General features: G+C 43.6%; 1 protein-coding gene across 1 annotated transcript in view; it reads left to right on the top strand.

Moving 5' to 3' along the window:
* Positions 1–17,961, top strand: part of ETFA (electron transfer flavoprotein subunit alpha) — a 122,723-nt gene that overhangs the window by 22,365 nt on the left and 82,397 nt on the right. Inside the window, exons 6-7 of the mRNA XM_030187341.1 lie at positions 9,057–9,167; positions 15,129–15,230. Coding sequence (XP_030043201.1) covers positions 9,057–9,167; positions 15,129–15,230 — 213 coding nt within the window. The remainder of the gene's footprint in view (positions 1–9,056; positions 9,168–15,128; positions 15,231–17,961) is intronic.

The following is a 17,961-nucleotide window of genomic DNA, read 5'->3' on the forward strand; positions in this document are numbered from 1 at the left end:
TGTGGAGTCGGGCAGTATCGGGTAACCTCTTCCCCCTGTAGAAACTCGGGTTGTCATGGCATCCTCTTCCAGTAGCCTTAGAGTGGAAGAAAGCAAATGGGTAGCCACATTAAAAAAATAATAATAATAATTAAAAAAATATATATATATATAACTGTAAGCACACTTCCTCTCCTCCCCTCCTCAAACTCAATTCTACAATTTATTGCAGGTTCATATGTATGTTTTATATTTGCTTGGGGTGCCTGGTTCCTTCATATATTGCTGTTTCAATCAGTAGCCCAGAGAACTGGTATATGTTGCTTCAAAATATGTGGTGCTCTGAGGCCTTGGATATGATGACCCTTTAAGTATAAATACTATGGTCTCATCTCACTAGTATGAACTCATGCTGTTCTGGGCCTTTGTAACAGCAGAAAAATCTGTGCCTGAGGAATAGGTTCATCTGTAAACTCAGCATTGCATTCCACAGTGCTGGATGATAGGCAGCATTGCATCATTTCTAATCAACCTCTTTCAAGCATATTTAAAAGAAAACAAAACCACCACAGCTTCCTCTTTTGTAGTGTAGTAAAAATGTTCAAACAGCAAATAGTTATGTTTATTGATTATCTATTAAAGTATTAAGTAACAGTTTTACACTTTGTAGCTGTTTCTCTGCAATTATCTTATGTCTTTAAGACACACTTTCAGAACCAGTTTTTGATTACTTCAAAGTGCAGCCACATTGATAGGTATGCCTAAACTCAGCTGACATCTTCCTTCGTAATGTCCATCAGTAAGTGCATTTGAGAAATACTGCCATAGGTTCAGCCATACAGAGAACATTGTAGTAGATTGAGGGGTATTTTAGAAACGGTACTTACAATTTTTATGTAGAATACCGTCATTTGCATGTGTATATCACATACATGTATGAACGTAAGTTTCAGAAAGCCACTACTGATGTGGGAATCCACACTATGTAGAGGTTTTAAGCTGGCGTGGTTTGGGTGGGATTAAAAGCCAGCTAGAACTTTTATCCCATATAGCACCTGATCAGTCAACAACACGTGTAAATTTAAAAGAACAGTGTGGTGTCAGGACTTTACATGAAAGATTTAAGGGAGCCATTCTCTTTAATCCCATAGATTTTGTCTACTTCCCAAAATAAGCAGCCTCGCTACTTAATTGACGGCACTTGTGTTCTTATGTCAGTTACGTGTGTAGGTTTGTAAAATGGGGCACTTAAACCTGGAAGTTGTGAAATCACCACCTCTATGTATAATGCCAACCTTGCCACGTGTAAACTGCTGACTGGAAACAGTATGTGGTCTTGAATGATTAGGAAGGGATTTCCCCAAATTTGTGGATTGCCAGAAAAGCTTATATAACAGATGAATTCATGAAACCAGCCGCCACTCACAGTAACCCAGTAACAGAAGAGGGCCATGACAAAATCCTAAGAGGCCTATGAACAACCTGTTCCCTTGACCCCTGTCTGTCAAAGATAGTGCAGCAGGCAAGCAGAGGGAGCAAAAAAAATTATGAACACCTCTCTTTCTAATGAACAACTACCAACAGGATTACAAAAGGCAGTGGTGCGTCCTCTGCTAAAGAACAACCTTGACCTGAACAAACTTGAAAGCTACCGACCTGTATCTAATAATCCATTTCTAGGAAAATTTGTTGGACAGTCAGTGTTCAGCTCATTGAAAGGCTAGAAGAAAGAAACAGATCCATATCAATCTAGGTTCAGACAGACCTGTTATGGAGCAGAAGTGATCTTTGTATCCCATAAATGATCTTCACAGAAACCGGGATGGGAGATTTGCCTCAGTGTTAGTAGTTCCTAAGATCTGTCCTTCCAGTGTGTAGCTGTTTCCAGGATTCTACTACCTCCTCAGCGGTAAATTTGCATGCCGCCGCCGCCTCAACTTAAGAGCCTTTTGCAGAATTAGAGGAAGGGTTGGAAATAGCTTTCAGCCCAGAGCAGGGTGATGTTGAGAGCCCAGTCTCTTCCCTGCCGGAGACCCCCAGCTTATTGGGGACATCTGTTGTGCTAAGACTGCTTCATTCACTGTCAAGTATTTGTCTAATGCACCCACTGTGGGGAAGAATCACTGTAGCCCATTTGGCATCAACATGAGGTGTACTGGATACCAAACAGCAACCTTTATCCTGTGCTGTACTAGGTTTCCTTGTACTTAATCCCTTACGTTTTTTCATTGTGTGCATAAACTCTTTCCAGCCTTTACGTATATGTTGCATTTTCCTGGCCCTCCTGCATTATGTACTCCTAGTCTTGAAATCTCAAGGGCCTCACAATAAAAGCACGTGGTGTGCTCCCCTGTGTAGGCTGCTGATGCGGTTCTCGATGAATCCACTCAGACCCATGGCTCTGAGTTTGCATTGAGTGTAAAACAGGGTAAATGCATGCATTAGATCTCCTATCTCAATCTTCTTGATCAGCCACCTTCACCTTCAGTGCTGTCATGTACTGTGTTAGCCATTTGGTCTTCTGCTGAATCATGGTTTGTGATCATCAACTTTCCCAAGGTGGACTCTGCCCTCAGTACAGTGGACCACCAAATTGAACTTTTTCCTCAAATTTATCAAGAACTGTATCCGCTTTCTCTTTTGGAGTTCTGTATCTTTTTTAGAAAGGCCACAAACCCCCTTTCTCTAACATTGGACCCTCCTTCATCTTTCTAGCTGCTGAGGATGTCTGACAGAGTGGAGATGTCCCTGCCGGGATCTCCATTTTTTGCCACTCTTTCTTTTCTCAGCATATGGTTCTCTTCTACTTTTTGCAGCTTTGCGCTTTAAAGATTTCAGCATATCTGGTTTGCTTAATCCTTACTAATCTGGAGCAATGTCTTGTCAAAAAACTGGATAATTAGGAGTACCACACATTTGCATCTGCTCAGCTTGGCAGCCAACCGGAAGTATGGGTGTCTCAATTCTACGTTTTGTGTGAAATAGGGCTTCATGTTTTGCATGGAATGGAGTTTGATTGGTTCAAGCATGATTCCATTTATGGCATCATAGCTAATAGGTCCGGCAATCTTGACAGTTTGACTCTTCTTAGCATGGCTTCTTGCAGAGCAAGTAATTTAAAGAATAATGACTTGAACAGCACTTTTTTGATATACAGGCTGATTTTTGCTGCTTGTGTGCGTGTGTGTGTTTTTTTTAACGTACAGTTCAGAAGGTACAACAGTTTATTAAATAAGAAATATTTATTGAATAATGGAGAAATGATTAAAGTCCATAAATTACATCCATGTTTAAATGAGACAGACATTTTAAATCAAATCAGTTTAAATCATTAGTTAGGAAACAGTGTGAATTTGATTTAAAGGGCAGTGTGGAGGAGTGGCCTAGTGGTTAGGGTGGTGGACTTTGGTCCTGGGGAACTGAGGAACTGAGTTTGATTCCCAGCACAGGCAGCTCCTTGTGAATCTGGGCAAGTCACTTAACCCTCCATTGCCTGCCGCATTGAGCCTGCCATGAGTGGGAAAGCGCGGGTTACAAATATAACAAAAATAAATAAATAAATATGAAAATACAAGTAGTTAATTCAGAAGCCTACCTAACAGCAGTAGTCAGGGTCTCTGCCCAGAGTATAGCAGTGTGCAGACTGTCATGACTGCATGTTTCTGACTTGGAACATTCTGTTCAGCAGTGGTTGGTGGATGCCCCATGCTGGGAGGATAGCCTTTTAGGAAAGAAAGTTGAGGAGGTTGTAGACCAGATCAAGAAACATACTGATACCATCTCTTCTCTCTTCCGCTGGGTGTCTTCTGCATCTGCCTGCTCAGCTAAGAGGACTTCTGGCAAGTTAAGTGTCACGAAACCCCTAGCCACCCACCTGGGGTTACCCCACATCCACTTAGAGTGTCTATCCCCTGCACAGCTCAGGCCCGCCTGCACCTGCCGCTTGTACTCTTCACTAGCACCCTCCTCCCACCGACTGGATCCCAACTACCTCTGGGTGAGTTTCCCGCTCTCAAAATTATCCCCAGTGATTTATAGGTTATTGGAGCCACACTCCCAGTGGTCCCACAGTTCCCAGAAAGCACTCACAGACCCAACACACAAACCACCAGGATTCTTTATCAGTCCAAACAAAGAGACAATAAAGTAAATTGTTTATTGTCTTATAAATTGAACAGTGTAACATAAAAAGGGCAATCAGCAAACAATAACAAGTAACTGAAATATAGATCATTTATAACACTAACTAAAGATTTGTTTACTTTCTAAAAAGTATCTGGGAAGATCAGGACATATAGCTGCTCACGAGTTATCAAATGTAACTGTTTACAGGGCCTTACCAAAGAGATCTGTCTCTCTCTTCCTGGCTAACTGGAGCAAAAGCCAGTATTCTCCAAATGAAAATTAGCTCCAGGGCCAATCAGAGCCCATAACCAGAAAATTTAAAAAATATATTGCTTCTTGCATCCTGTTTGTTTGCTAAAACTAAAGAAAAGAACATTTATTTCTCTGTAACAGCTTTACAGCAAAGAAATGCCACCTGCTGTCCAAATAGGGGAAATACACTCCAGGACATAATGTAGGAAAATATCTAATACATTTTACAGGCTTATAACAAACCGTTTCTTCACACCAAAGAGGAGTCCCTATTAATATTAGAGGCATAAGTACAACCCCTTGGCTCGCCAGCATGCACAGTCTCAGCCCCAGCACGCTCGTTCTTGTCAACAGCATGTGGCTAAGGCCCCCTGCTGTTCCCCAGGCAAAGCAAGAGACGAGCTTTTGACTGGCTCCAGCAGAGTATAGCCACAGTAAAAGTGTCTGTCCCAGATGACTTGCCGGTCAGGGGTAGTCTGAAAATTTTCAAGAAAGGTGGTCCCTTATAACCTTATTACTATTTGGGTTCTTCAAATAGTCTGTCTCGGATACGCCCTCAATTGGTATCTGAAACCTCCAGATTGCCCACCAAGAGCTCACTCGTTCAGCTCTCAGAACAATCAGGTACTTGCAGAGGAAAACTCAGCCCTTCTGAAGGCCTATGCAGTTGAGCCCGTTCCACCAGGGGAGGAAGGGTGGGGATTCTATTCCAGGTACTTCCTTATGCAAAAGAAAACGGGGGGGGGGGGGGTACATCCCATCCTAGACCAGGTCAAAGAAAAGTTCAGGATGGTTTCCCTAGTCACCCTTCTGTCCATGATTTAGGAACACAATTGGCTATGCTCTCTGGACCTTTTAAGTCCAGAGAGCATATACCCACTTGTGAGACTGTAAGGCTTGCCGTCCTCGGAGAATACTTGCTACAGGTAAGTATCTTCGCTATACAAGCAGTTTACAACATTAAAAATAAATTCTAGTTCTGAAACTGAGAGTGGTGCAAAGAAGAAAGGAGGGGAAGGGAAAAAGGACTAATGGAGGGCACAAAAACATTTATGCAGGATGAAAAGCTGAAGAAAAAAGAATGAGCCTTAAAGGACTGGAGAGGCATATCAATTCTAAAAGCAGCGTTCATCTAAGTTCAAATTAGTGCTTATCATGTGTGGGAGTTAAGCCCATCTCTGTACAGCCTTTAGTTCACTTCATGAGAGGCTTGCTATTGACAAAGCCCCCCATCAAGCCTCCAACTGTGTCATGGGATCGTAACATTGCTTTTTCTACTTTGCTGACTGTTGCTTGGTCATCCTTTTAAAGTCTGGTTTGGCTTCCTCCATACACTTAAGACTTTCTAACTTAGGGCCCGAGCACTGGGCAGGGGCTGGACACCACCGTTTTGGAGGAGGTGGCACCCGAGGGAGGAGGAATTGCTCCTGCCCTGCTGCCTCCAACTTTTTTTACTACTATTATTACTACTACTTATCATTTCTATAGTGCTTCTAGCCATTTATCGCTGTACACTTGAACATGAAGAGACAGTCCCTGCTCGACAGAGCTTACAATATAATTAGAACAGACAAACAGGACAAATAAGAGATGGGAATTACTAAGGAGGGGATGATAAAATAAGGATACTGAATAAGTGAGTAAGGGTTAGGAGTTAAAAGCAGCATCAAAAAAGTGGGCTTTTAGCCTAGATTTGAAGATGTCCAGGGATGGAGCTTGACATAGTGGCTCAGGAAGTCTATTCCAGGCATATGGTGCAGCAGGATAAAAGGAACGGAGTCTGGAGTTAGCAGTGGAGGAGAAGGGTGCAGATAAGAGAGATTTACCCAGTGAACGGAGTTTCCAGAGAGGAGTGTAGGGAGATATGAGAGTGGAGAGGTACTGAGGAGCTGCAGAGTGAATTCACTTATAAGTCAATAAGAGGAGTTTGAACTGTATGCGGAACCGGATAGGGAGCCAGTGAAGTGACTTTTTTAACAGGAGGGAGGAGGTGTTTCTCCTGCCCTGCTGCCTCCAAATGTTTTAAGGTACGGAAAGGGGAGGGGAAGGCGGGGGGGGGGGGGTCACTAGAGCACCTGGGTAAATCAGTGCTAGTCCTGCCCAGTGCATCTCAGAATGCACCAGAAAGGGGCTGGGCACTGCCTTTTTGGAAGAGATGGCACCTGAGGGAGGAGATGTTGCTCTTGCTGTCCTGCCTCCAGCTTTTTAAAGGTACGGGCAGGGGAGAGGAGGTCAGGACGAGGGGATCACTGGACCACCAGGGTAAATCTCTTCTTAGAGTGTGGGGGTGACCTGAGTCCAGTTGACCACCAGAGAATTGTGTTTGAGGGTGCACAGTCCATTGGACCACCATGGAATTGAGTCGGGGGGGGGGGGGGGGGGTCAGAAGGCATGAGGGGTTTGGGGTCCACCGGACCACCCAGGAATTGGGGGTGATGTGGCATCCACTGGGCCATTAGGGAATTGAGTTGGGAGATGCAGGGGTGTGGGTTTCACTGGACCTCCAAGGAACTGTGTTGGGGGGGGCGTGGGGGGGGTTGCTGGGAAGAGAAAGGTAGGGAGCACAAGCAGGCAGTTTTGCAGCTGTCTGCTTGTACTTTCCTCAGCTCCAGAGCAGCTGTAAAATCTAGCTTGGATTTTATGGCTGCTCTGGAGCTGTTCATCGCCCGGAATGTTCATTAGAATACTAATGAGCTGATTCTAATACATGTGCATGGGGTTCTCAGTGGCTGCTATCTGCACATGTTGGAGCCACGGAAAACCTCCTTGTGCGTTACTTGCCAAATAACTTTTGCGTTAGACTGCTACAACCAGTCTAAAGCAACAGTTAGCACAACAAGCTTTGTGCATCAGGGCCTTAGTGTTTTTATTTGTTTTTAGTTGTTTTACCAGTAGGTTATGTTGTGAAACTACACCTTTGTGTTATGTAATCAACTGCTTTTTAATGTTGTAGGATCAGTTTATAACACATTATTTCAGTGGTTCCCAAACCTAGTCCTGGAGGCATCCCAGCCAGTCAGGTTTTGGATACCCACAGTGAATATTCATGAGAGAGATTTGCATGCCCAGGCTGGGCCCACTCTAGAGGGTCATGTCAAGACTCATAAAGTCAGCCTCCGTAGAGGAGATTTGCAAAGGTGCAACGTGGTCATTTGTCTACACATTCTCATCTCATTACCGCCTTGAGCAGGATATCTGATGTGGCAGCCGGTTCAGTCAGACAGTCCTGCAGAATTTGTTCGGTGTCTAGAATGCAAATTTTCCCCCTAGGCCCAGTTTTCTTTGGTTCCAGGCTGCATCTTCACAACTAGTATGTAAATAGTTTCAGGTTAATTGACTTTCAGGCCTCGACATTTTGAGTCCCTGTTGTCCTAGTATTTTTGTTTTTGGTGGGACTTGTAGCTAGGGATTCCCATCTGTGAGAATATGGAAGACCTTGTGTGTCTTTGGAGAAAGCAAAGTTGCAAACCTGTAGCAGGTGTTCTTTGAGGACAGCAGGCCACGTATTCTCACATACCCTCCCACCTCCCCTTGGAGTTGTATTCTTTAGCTCTCTTATATGACTGAGGGACCCGTGCTTGTGTGTTGGGACATTTGATAGAAAATTCTACAATAATCTCGCTAGTCAGCATCCGCACCGGGCTCCGTCAGATGACGTCACCCAGCTGTGAGAATACTTGGCCTGCTGTCCTTGGAGAACTGCTACAGGTGAGTAACTTTGCTCCGCTTTGATTGTAACCACAGAAAGGCGGTAAATCAAATTCCATCCTCTTTACCCTTTCTCATTCGTTCCAGGGGTAACTGCTCCAGGAGGTAATTATGATTCTTACCCCCTGAAGAATAATTAAAATTGCCTGTTTTTATTGGTGTTTTGTTTGCTGTCTAATTTCTCATCATTTCACTTACCATTTTACCCTCCTAGTCAGGTAGACAATAAAATACTCCCAGTACTAAACTCTTTCCAATCACACATAGTGAATTTCTATCCATAGAGATTCCAGAGTGTAGTCTGTTTCCTGAAAACATGTTCTACCTGCTATTCTTATTAAATAATGCCACCCAACCACCAGTTCAATGTATTCTTGGGATGTGCATAAAGGAATCTTGTGCAGTAGGAATGGATCCTCAGAAGCTTAGCCGAAATTGGGTGGCGGAGCAGGTGGGGGAAGAGAGGTTGGTAGTTGGGAGGCGAGGATAGTGGAGGGCAGACTTATACGGTCTGTGCCAGAGCCGGAGATGGGAGGCGGGACTGGTGGTTGGGAGGCGGGAAATACTGCTGGGCAGACTTGTACGGTCTGTGCCCTGAAAAAGGCAGGTACAAATCAAGGTAAGGTATACACATATGAGTTTATCTTGTTGGGCAGACTGGATGGACCATGCAGGTCTTTTTCTGCTGTCATCTACTATGTTGCTATGTTACTATTCTGTCACTTTGATTATGTTCCAGTTCATTGGTTATCCTTTTTCTGTGGATGATATGAACTGAAGGTATAAATAAGTCTCCTTTATTTTGTTTTGCAGTTGTGCTTATATTCTAGCATGAGAGTGATCTGTGAAATAGGGTCTACCTTATATTAAGAGGTGTTTTCTGCTGTAGCCAAATGAGTCTGCTGGAATCTTGGGGTGAAACTGGCTTAATTGTTATTTACTAACAACACCACAGGTAGTAAAGGTTCCCTGAAATGTTTCTTGTTCCTTAGGAAATGCTTTGTGTACTGTGAAGTGTGATGAGCCAGTAAAGGTCTTTTCTGTACGAGGTACTTCCTTTGAGGCAGCACCTGTAAGTGGAGGAAATGCCAGTTCGCAGGAAGGTAAGTATTTAATAGATTTTTGAACAGAAATCTAGGAATCTGTAGCTCGTAATGAACAGCAGCCAAAGCCCTGATAAGTTAATTCTTTAAGGGTTTGCCTAGAGAGGGTACTTAATTGAAGAACACTTTTCTAAAACTCAGTCCATTTTTTGTCAGTTTTGAGCTATATGATTAATTTTGTTCATTAGGGCAAGATTCATTTACTGTGGTTTATTCCTGTGCCAAAACTCACCAAGTCCATGAGTTTTGGCACAGGAGTAAGTTACAATAAATGAACCAAGCCTTGATGAATGAAATTAATCGCATAACTCAAAACTGATTAAAAAAATGGACTGAGTGCTGTTTAATTGCAGTGTGTTTCTATAAAAGAAAGTAGGTGACTTCTAGGAATATTCATGTACTTTTGGTTAGGCGCAAACACAGCAGCCATGGAGCTGGTATAAATGTTCATGACTAGTTTTGAGAGATGTGCGCTTAACTTAAAGTATTAAGTTATACATGTAAGAGTGTGCCGCGGCCAGACTACATCCATGTGAACACCCAGCTGCAAGCATGCTATCAAAAATACATACATAATTGCAGAATAGCACATACCTTGATTTCTGGCATTTATGCATATATCTACACATGTGTATATGCTGGTATTCTGGTTTTTTACATATGGGTTTGCTGTATAAATGTTGGCACCTTCTTTATAGAATTACTTCCTGAATGACTGAAATATGCAGTGTCGTGCATGACCACAAAAGGAAAACATTTAAGAGGAAAATAAGACTAGTAATATCAAAATGCCTGATGTTCATTTCCAGCAATGGTATACTAGCAGGGCATGCAGATTTAAGCAACAGATATAATTGCAGTACAGAGAGGTGAGTGAAAGTGAAACTGGAAAAATAGAGGCATAAATCTTATCTTTGCATGAAAAAAGGAACTGCCACATAATTTTGTGCAATTTCTAGATCACATTTCTGGGTACAAGGGAATGTCTCTCGGGTTCTAGAATTTGCAGCGCATATAGTTCCTGCTTTAGACATAAAATGCACCTGATCTCATGATGATGGTGGCTGGTGATTTTGCTTGGGAAAAAGCCATGAAAGAGCCATTGATGGTAGTTTTCAATTGGCCTGACACTGAATCAAGGATATATTCCATTCCAAGATAGCAAACTACTTTGTGAAATTTTTGTACAAAAAGGTAAATTCACTGTGCATACAAATTTTAATTAAATATATAATTCACATTTTTCATAATGATTGGATCACCTAATAAACGTTTCTAACTTTCAGTAACCAGAGAAGCTTGATTCAAATTATCCTGTGGATCCTTGTGATCTTGAGTACATCTCTTAACCCTTCATTGCATCGGGTACAAACTTACGGCCCTTTTACAAAGCTGTGGTACTCGGTGGTTCCCAAACCTGATCCTGGAGGCACCCCAGCCAGTCAGTTTTTGGGAAATCCACAATGAATATTCCGAAAACTTGACTTGCTGGGATGTCTCCAGGACCAGGTTTGGGAACCACTGCTCTAACTGGTACTTCCTGTCAACCTGTCTCCCCAAAGGCTTGCCTGAAAAGCGAGGTGTTCCTACTACTACTACTACTACTATTTAGCATTTCTGTAGCGCTACAAAGCGTATGCAGTGCTGCACAAACATAGAAGAAAGACAGTCCCTGCTCAAAGAGCTTACAGTCTGATAGACAAAAATAAAGCAAGCAAATCAATTAATGTGTAGAGGAAAGAGGAGAGGAGGGTAGGTGGGGACGAGTGGTTACAAGTCAAAAGCAATGTTAAAGAGGTGGGCTTTCAATCTAGATTTAAAGATGGCCAAGGATGGGGGAAGACGTAGGGTCTCAGGAAGTCTATTTCAGGCGTAGGGTGCAGCGAGACAGAAGGGGCGAAGTCTGGAGTTGGCAGTAGTGGAGAAGGGAACAGATAAGAAGGATTTATCCATGGAACGGAGTGCACGGGAAGGGGTGTAGGGGAGGACGAGTGTGGAGAGATACTGGGGAGCAGCAGAGTGAGTACATTTATGGGTTAGTAGAAGAAGTTTGAATGGGATGCAAAAACGGATAGGGAGCCAGTGAAGCGACTTGAGGAGAGGGGTAGTATGAGTAAAGCGACCCTGGCGGAAGACGAGATGGGCAGCAGAATTTTGAACCGACTGGAGAGGGGAGAGGTGACTAAGTGGGAGGCCAGCAAGAAGCAGATTGCAGTAGTCCAAACGAGAGGTGACAAGGGTGTGGATGAGGGTTTTGGCAGAGTGCTTGGAAAGAAAGGGGCGGATTTTACAGATGTTGTAAAGAAAGAAAAGACAGGTCTTGGCGATCTGCTGGATATGAGTAGAGAAGGAGAGAGAAGAGTCAAAGATGACCCCAAGGTTTCGAGCTGAGGAGACAGGGAGAATGAGAGAGCCATCAACAGAAATAGAAAACGGGGGGAGCGAGGAGGTGGGTTTGGGTGGAAAAATGAGAAGTTCGGTTTTGGTCATATTTAATTTCAGGTGGCGTTGAGACATCCAGACAGCAATGTCAGACAAGCACGCTGAAACTTTGGTCTGGATGCAAGGTGAGATATCAGGGGTAGAAAGGTAGATTTGGGAGTCATCAGCATAGAGATGGTAGAAAAAGCCATGGGATGAGATTAATGAACCAGGTTTGATTTAAAGCTCTTGATTGATGGGTCACTGCGAAGAGAAAGAGGAAGATTATTCCAAATATGAGGGGAGAGGATAAAGCACAGTGTCTGGTTGTTTCTAGATGAATGATGATAATCATTCAAGGACTGAAAAACTATGATGAGGGCAGGGAATAGTGAGATGAGAGAGCTAGTTGGGAACACTTACTCTGAAGGCCTTGTTATGTTATAACAATTTTATCACACAGTAATAATTAACACAGATCCAATCCACTGCTCACTAGTATTGATAACCTCAAAAACACACACAGTGAAGAGTGTCTATACAAAATAAGGGGAGACGTTTCATCAAAATGTGGCACGAACAAATTTGTCACTTGCACACTGTAAAAAGTAATCATCGACCAAAAAACCCCCTTTTGTTCTTTTTGCAAATAAATTTATGTTTTTTAATCCAATCTAAGTCAAAAACAAGAACAAAAATAACTGCTCAATCAAATGTCCTTTGTGTATCAAGTAGATGAAAATATTGTGAACTTATCTTAGCTCCATGTCCAGTTACATGTAGAATGGTAGGTTCCAGCTTGCATAACAATTGAAGTGCGTTCCCAGCGGTCCTGTTTCGCACTGCTTCTTCAGGGAACCACACCGCAGAACTTCAAAGTTCAAAAGTGCTAGAAAATGAAACAAAACATGACTTGATTCATAAATACCAAAGAGTTCTTGATTGTAGCAAACAGACACTATAATTAATGCTAACTTCTAAGCGCTGGAGAGCAAGCTTCCTTCTAACCCACTCACAAACATCAGGGCAGGAAAACGCGGACTTTAAAACTTCAGTCGTCCAATCCAGAATAGCTACGTCATTACCAGTTGGTGGCTCCATGGCCAATCATGTGGCAGCCACAGAATAACACAATAAACGTCTATCAAAAGAAAAGTCCGGACATCTGGCACAAAATGTGAAAAGCAATTATATAAAGGCAGTCCAGTGCATAGTGGAATTAAGACCACGAGGGTCCAGCATTTTCAATTGGTGGATCCATCGCTGTTCCACCTGTAATAACTTCCTGCTACGGTCTCCCCCATGTATATGGTCCTTTACAAAGTCAATAGCCCAGCATTTGAGCGAATCAAAACAATGTTGGAATTCCTTGCAATGGGACACCAAAGGTGCCCCCAATTTTAGCAAAGAAATGCAGGATTTATGTTCGCTCAACCGTATACAGAATAATCAGTTAATCAAGTTTCAATAATAAAAGCTAAGCCCATATCTGAACTACTTATAAAATCTCTCATCTGACACATTTCTCAATCCTACACAGCTCTCAATCAGTCTTCAAACCATTATGTATACAGTACTGAAACAGTCATTACCACCCTGATAACAGAAGAATAGTATGCCAAGGTCAAAAAATATTACTACTACAATTTGATACATCAAGTGCTTTTGATCTGTTAGACCATACCATACTAATGACCCTGCTTGACAACATGGGAATCACTTGTGCAGTGGCAGCCTGTAACGGCTTCCTGAGGACTAGATCCTATACTGTAAAGATGTCCAATCAGAGCTGAACTTCCTGGATCTCTGAATGCGGGGTGCCACAGGGTTCCCCAATATCACCAATACTATTCAACATCATGATGGCTCCACTTGACACAATACTAGAAAAAAATGGGATTTAATCCACTAATATACACTGATGATGTCACAATTTTTATACCATTCAACAACAAAATCACAGAAATATTTGACAGAATTAAAATAGGATTGGACCTTATAGAAAACTGGGCCACAACATTCAAACTTAAACTAAATAGAGATAAAACAAAATTCCTGGTCCTAAGCAGCCTGCACAATCCCATTTCTTACCAATAATTCAGAATCGACCAACAAATGTACCAAATCGAATTCATAACTAAAAATATTAGGAATCATTCTTGGCAAACATCTATCTCTCGAAAATCAAGTCTCAGCAGTCACATCAAAATGCTTTAAAACCCTATGGAAATTGTGAAGAATTAGAGAATACTTTCCCAGACAATCATTTTGAATCATAGTACAATCAGTAATATTGCCACAACTAGACTGTTGCAATGCAGCATATGTAGGGTACAAAGAAAATATACTGAAATCGCTGCAAACCATTCAAAACAGCAGCAATGCTGATTTTCAAAAAGTCAAAATATGAAAGAGCAACCCCATTGCTCACAAATCTACACTGGCTCCCGATCAAGGCTAGGCTACTATTCAATACCAGCACCCTCATCCTATATAATAATTCTCACCTCCAACGTTCGAATGTGCCTGGGACCGTGCCTCCCTCGGAGGTGGTCTGCTAGGCAGGCACGCACTGACGTCAGTGACAGCTGATTCCAAGGGAAGGGGACCTACTCCTCCCCTTCCCTTGGAATCTGCTGTCAGTGCGCCGCTCCCTGCCACTTCGGAGCAAGTGGCAGGGAGCGGGGCAACACAGGCACCCCCCCCCCCTGCATCACCCCCCCCCCCCCCCGACAAACATCAACACCCCGGTGTTTCCCTACTCCTCTCCCTGCCTACGAAACAGCTCTCAGTGCCCCCCCCCCCCCCCCCCCCCCCCCGTGGACAGGAAAATGCCTAGAGTACCTGATTGTAAGTCGCCTTGAACTACAAATGAAAAAGACTTGAGCTAAATCCAAAATTCCTTCCCTTCTCTTTCCTTAGTTTATTTATTTAGCACATTTATACCCCACCTTTTCCCACATGTGTGCAGGCTCAAAGTGGCTTACAGTGTACTGATAAGGCTGTTGCCAGACCAGTGGTAGTTCAAATACAAATAAATTAGATGAGAGAGAAGGGACAGGGTAAAAAGAGATAAAGACAGCAGTAAAGGTAGGTGAATAAGGAAGGTTTTCTTTATTTCTATGCATTCAAATGGTCTGACATAGCAATTCCCTACCTTATCTTCACTAACACTCTGAAGCTACAAACACACCAGTGTATATTAACTTTTTGAAAATTTATGAAAGGAAATGTAGAACACAAAATATATACCATGAGAGAGCATAAAAATTTTAGGATGCCATAATTCTTCATAAGTTTATTTCCTGTTATACACTCCGTGGCGATGTCTCTCATTAGCTGTATATACACCAGTTATAATAAATGTGGTGCCATTGTTAGCAGTATTTTACTGTAAAAGCGTGTTACTAAGAAAAAATATTTCACATTGTTTTAAGAGAGTAGATACTTTGTTGGTTACAGTAAAACAATAATGAACTGCAGCGGTGCATAATTTCAAACTAACAACTAAGCTTCCTTTCAATCTTTTTGTATGAGCAGCACCTCCTCCTTCCCCAGCTGGATTATCTGAATGGGTTGAACAGAACTTAACGAAAAGTGATCGACCAGAACTCACTAGTGCAAAGGTGGTGGTTTCCGGTGGTAAGTATTTTTAATAACTATCCAATATATATTTAATTATAAGTAATTATAAATCATCACAGGCATCAATAGTATTTATACCTTATAGTAATCATAAAACGTAAGGATAAAGTTATGGTTTTGCAGTGTATGTACAGATTCTCCGAGGACAAGCAGGCTGCTTGTTGTCACATGTGGGTCGATGTCTGCGGCGGCCCAGGAATCGACAAAAAATTTTGCAAGCAAAATTGCAAGCAAAATGGTCTTCAGATCAAAGACTTTGAGTTCCGTTGCGCGGGCAGCACGAATGACTTCCCGCCCGCCGCACCAGTGTGCCTCTTCAGTTCTTTTTTTCTCCATGGTGAGGTGCGTCTCGTTTTTTCTGATCGCTCCTCTCTCAGGCCCAGGAAGAACTTCTTCGTATTTTTTGCTTGTTTAGTGTTGATCTGTATTTTTTAAAAAAAGTATTTATAAGTAGTTTTCCGTACATTCTTTTATTTTTTTCCCTGTTAAAGTTTCCTTTCTTTGTCGACGCGGCTGGCCTTTTGGCTGCGCAATCGGGTTTTCCCCTTTTTTGTGCTTTTTCTTCTTGGCACAATCGCGTCGTTTGATTTCGCCAAAGCCGGTTTTTCTTCCATGTCATCGAAGACCCCCAGCGGCTTCAAACGTTGTACTCGGTGCAACTGGACCATCTCAGGTACAGATACCCACGCCTGGTGTATCCAATGCCTCGGGCCTGACTACAGAGGACATCGTTCCTCGGCGTCGAGACAGGTCCAGTGTCGGAGTACCTTGACAAAGGTTGTATCCAACACTGAGCAGGAGCGCTTGTGGGAATCAGAGGAAGATCCCAGGTACTTCTCTTCTGATGAGTCCTTTGGGATTCCTTCTGACCCTTCCCCTCCGCTGGAAAGAAGATTATCTCCACCCGAGAGCCTGTCTTTTTCCTCCTTTGTCTGGGAAATTGCTACGGCTATTCCCTTCCCTGTGGAGGTTGAGGATGGGCCCAGGACTGAGATGCTCGAGGTCCTGGATTATTCTTCTCCACCTAAAGAGGCTGTGACAGTCCCTCTGCATAAGGTACTGAAGGAAGTCCTTACGCGAAACTGGTCCGCCCCTCTGGTTTCCAAGAAAGCTGAATCCCAATATCGGATCCATGGTGAACCTGGATTGATGAGGTCCCAATTACCCCACAATTCCACGATGGTGGATTCCGCTCTCAAGAGAACTAGGAGTATTAGACGCTGTGCTTCAGCGCCCCCAGGCAGAGAAGTTAGGACTCTTGACTCTTTTGGGAGAAAGACGTATCAGGCCGCTAGGCTCGTTGCCAAGATCCAGTCTTACCAGCTCTTCATGAGCGTCCACTTGCGGAACTGGATACAGCAACTGTCGGGCTTGGTGGATGCACTCCCTGCGGAGCTGGCCGAGCCGTTTCGCCAGGTGGTCAGGCAGCAGAAGGCGTGTCGAAAGTTCCTGGCCATGAGTACATTTGACACTTTTGATGTAGCATCCAGGGTTGCTGCTCAGGGTATAGTGATGCGCAGACTCTCATGGCTGCGTGTCTCTGACCTGGATCATTCTGTCCAGCAGCAAATGGCGGATGTTCCTTGCCGGGGGGATAATCTTTTTGGTGAAAAAGTAGAGGATCTTGTTGATCAGATCAAGAAGCATACTGATGCTATGGATTCTCTCTCCCACCGGGCGCCTTCTGCTACAGCCTCCTCATCTAGGAAGTTTTTTGGAGGGAAGAGAAGTGCTCCCTATTCCTACTCTAGGCGTAGGTACACTCCTGCTTCTCGGCAGCCTGTCCGGGCTCAGCCCCAGCACGCTCATTCTCGTCAACAGCGTGCGTCTTAAGTCCCACTCTGCTCCCCAGCAAAAGCAAGGGACAGGCTTTTGACTGGTTCCAGTTCAGCATAGCCTCTGTAAAAGTGTCCGTACCGGACGACTTGCCGGTAGGGGGGAGGTTGATGTTTTTTCACCAAAGGTGGCCTCTCATAACCTCCGACCTGTGGGTTCTTCAAATAGTCCGGTTAGGATACACCCTCAATGTGGAATCCAAACCTCCAAATTGCCCACCAGGAGCTCATTCTTACAGCTCCCAGCACAGGCAGGTACTTGCAGAGGAACTCTCCGCCCTTCTAAAGGCCAATGCGGTTGAACCCGTTCCACCAGGGGAAGAAGGGCTGGGATTCTATTCCAGGTACTTCCTTGTACAAAAGAAAACAGGGAGAATGCGTCCCATCCTAGACCTAAGGGACCTGAACAAATATCTGGTTTGAGAAAAGTTCAGGATGGTTTTCCTGGGCACCTTTCTTCCCATGATTCAAGAGAACGATTGGCTATGCTCTCTGGACTTAAAGGATGCTTACGCACACATCTCAATACTTCCAGCTCACAGGAGGTATCTTCGATTTCGGCTAGGAACACAGCACTTTCAGTACTGTGTACTGCCCTTTGGTCTGGCGTCTGCGCCCAGGGTGTTCACAAAGTGCTTGGCTGTAGTCGCAGCATCGCTAAGCAGACTGTGAGTGCATGTGTTCCCTTATCTCGATGATTGGCTGGTGAAGAGCACCTCGGAGGCGGGCGCTCTACAGTCCATGCGAATGACTATTCAGGTGCTAGAACTACTAGAGTTCGTGATCAATTTCTCCAAGTCCCATCTCACCCCAGTTCAAAAATTAGAATTCATTGGAGCAATGTTCAACACAAAGAAAGCTTGAGCTTATCTTCCTGAGGCGAGGGCAGACCA

The sequence above is a fragment of the Microcaecilia unicolor genome, chromosome 1, assembly GCF_901765095.1.
Source record: "Microcaecilia unicolor chromosome 1, aMicUni1.1, whole genome shotgun sequence".
Lineage (NCBI taxonomy): Eukaryota > Metazoa > Chordata > Amphibia > Gymnophiona > Siphonopidae > Microcaecilia > Microcaecilia unicolor.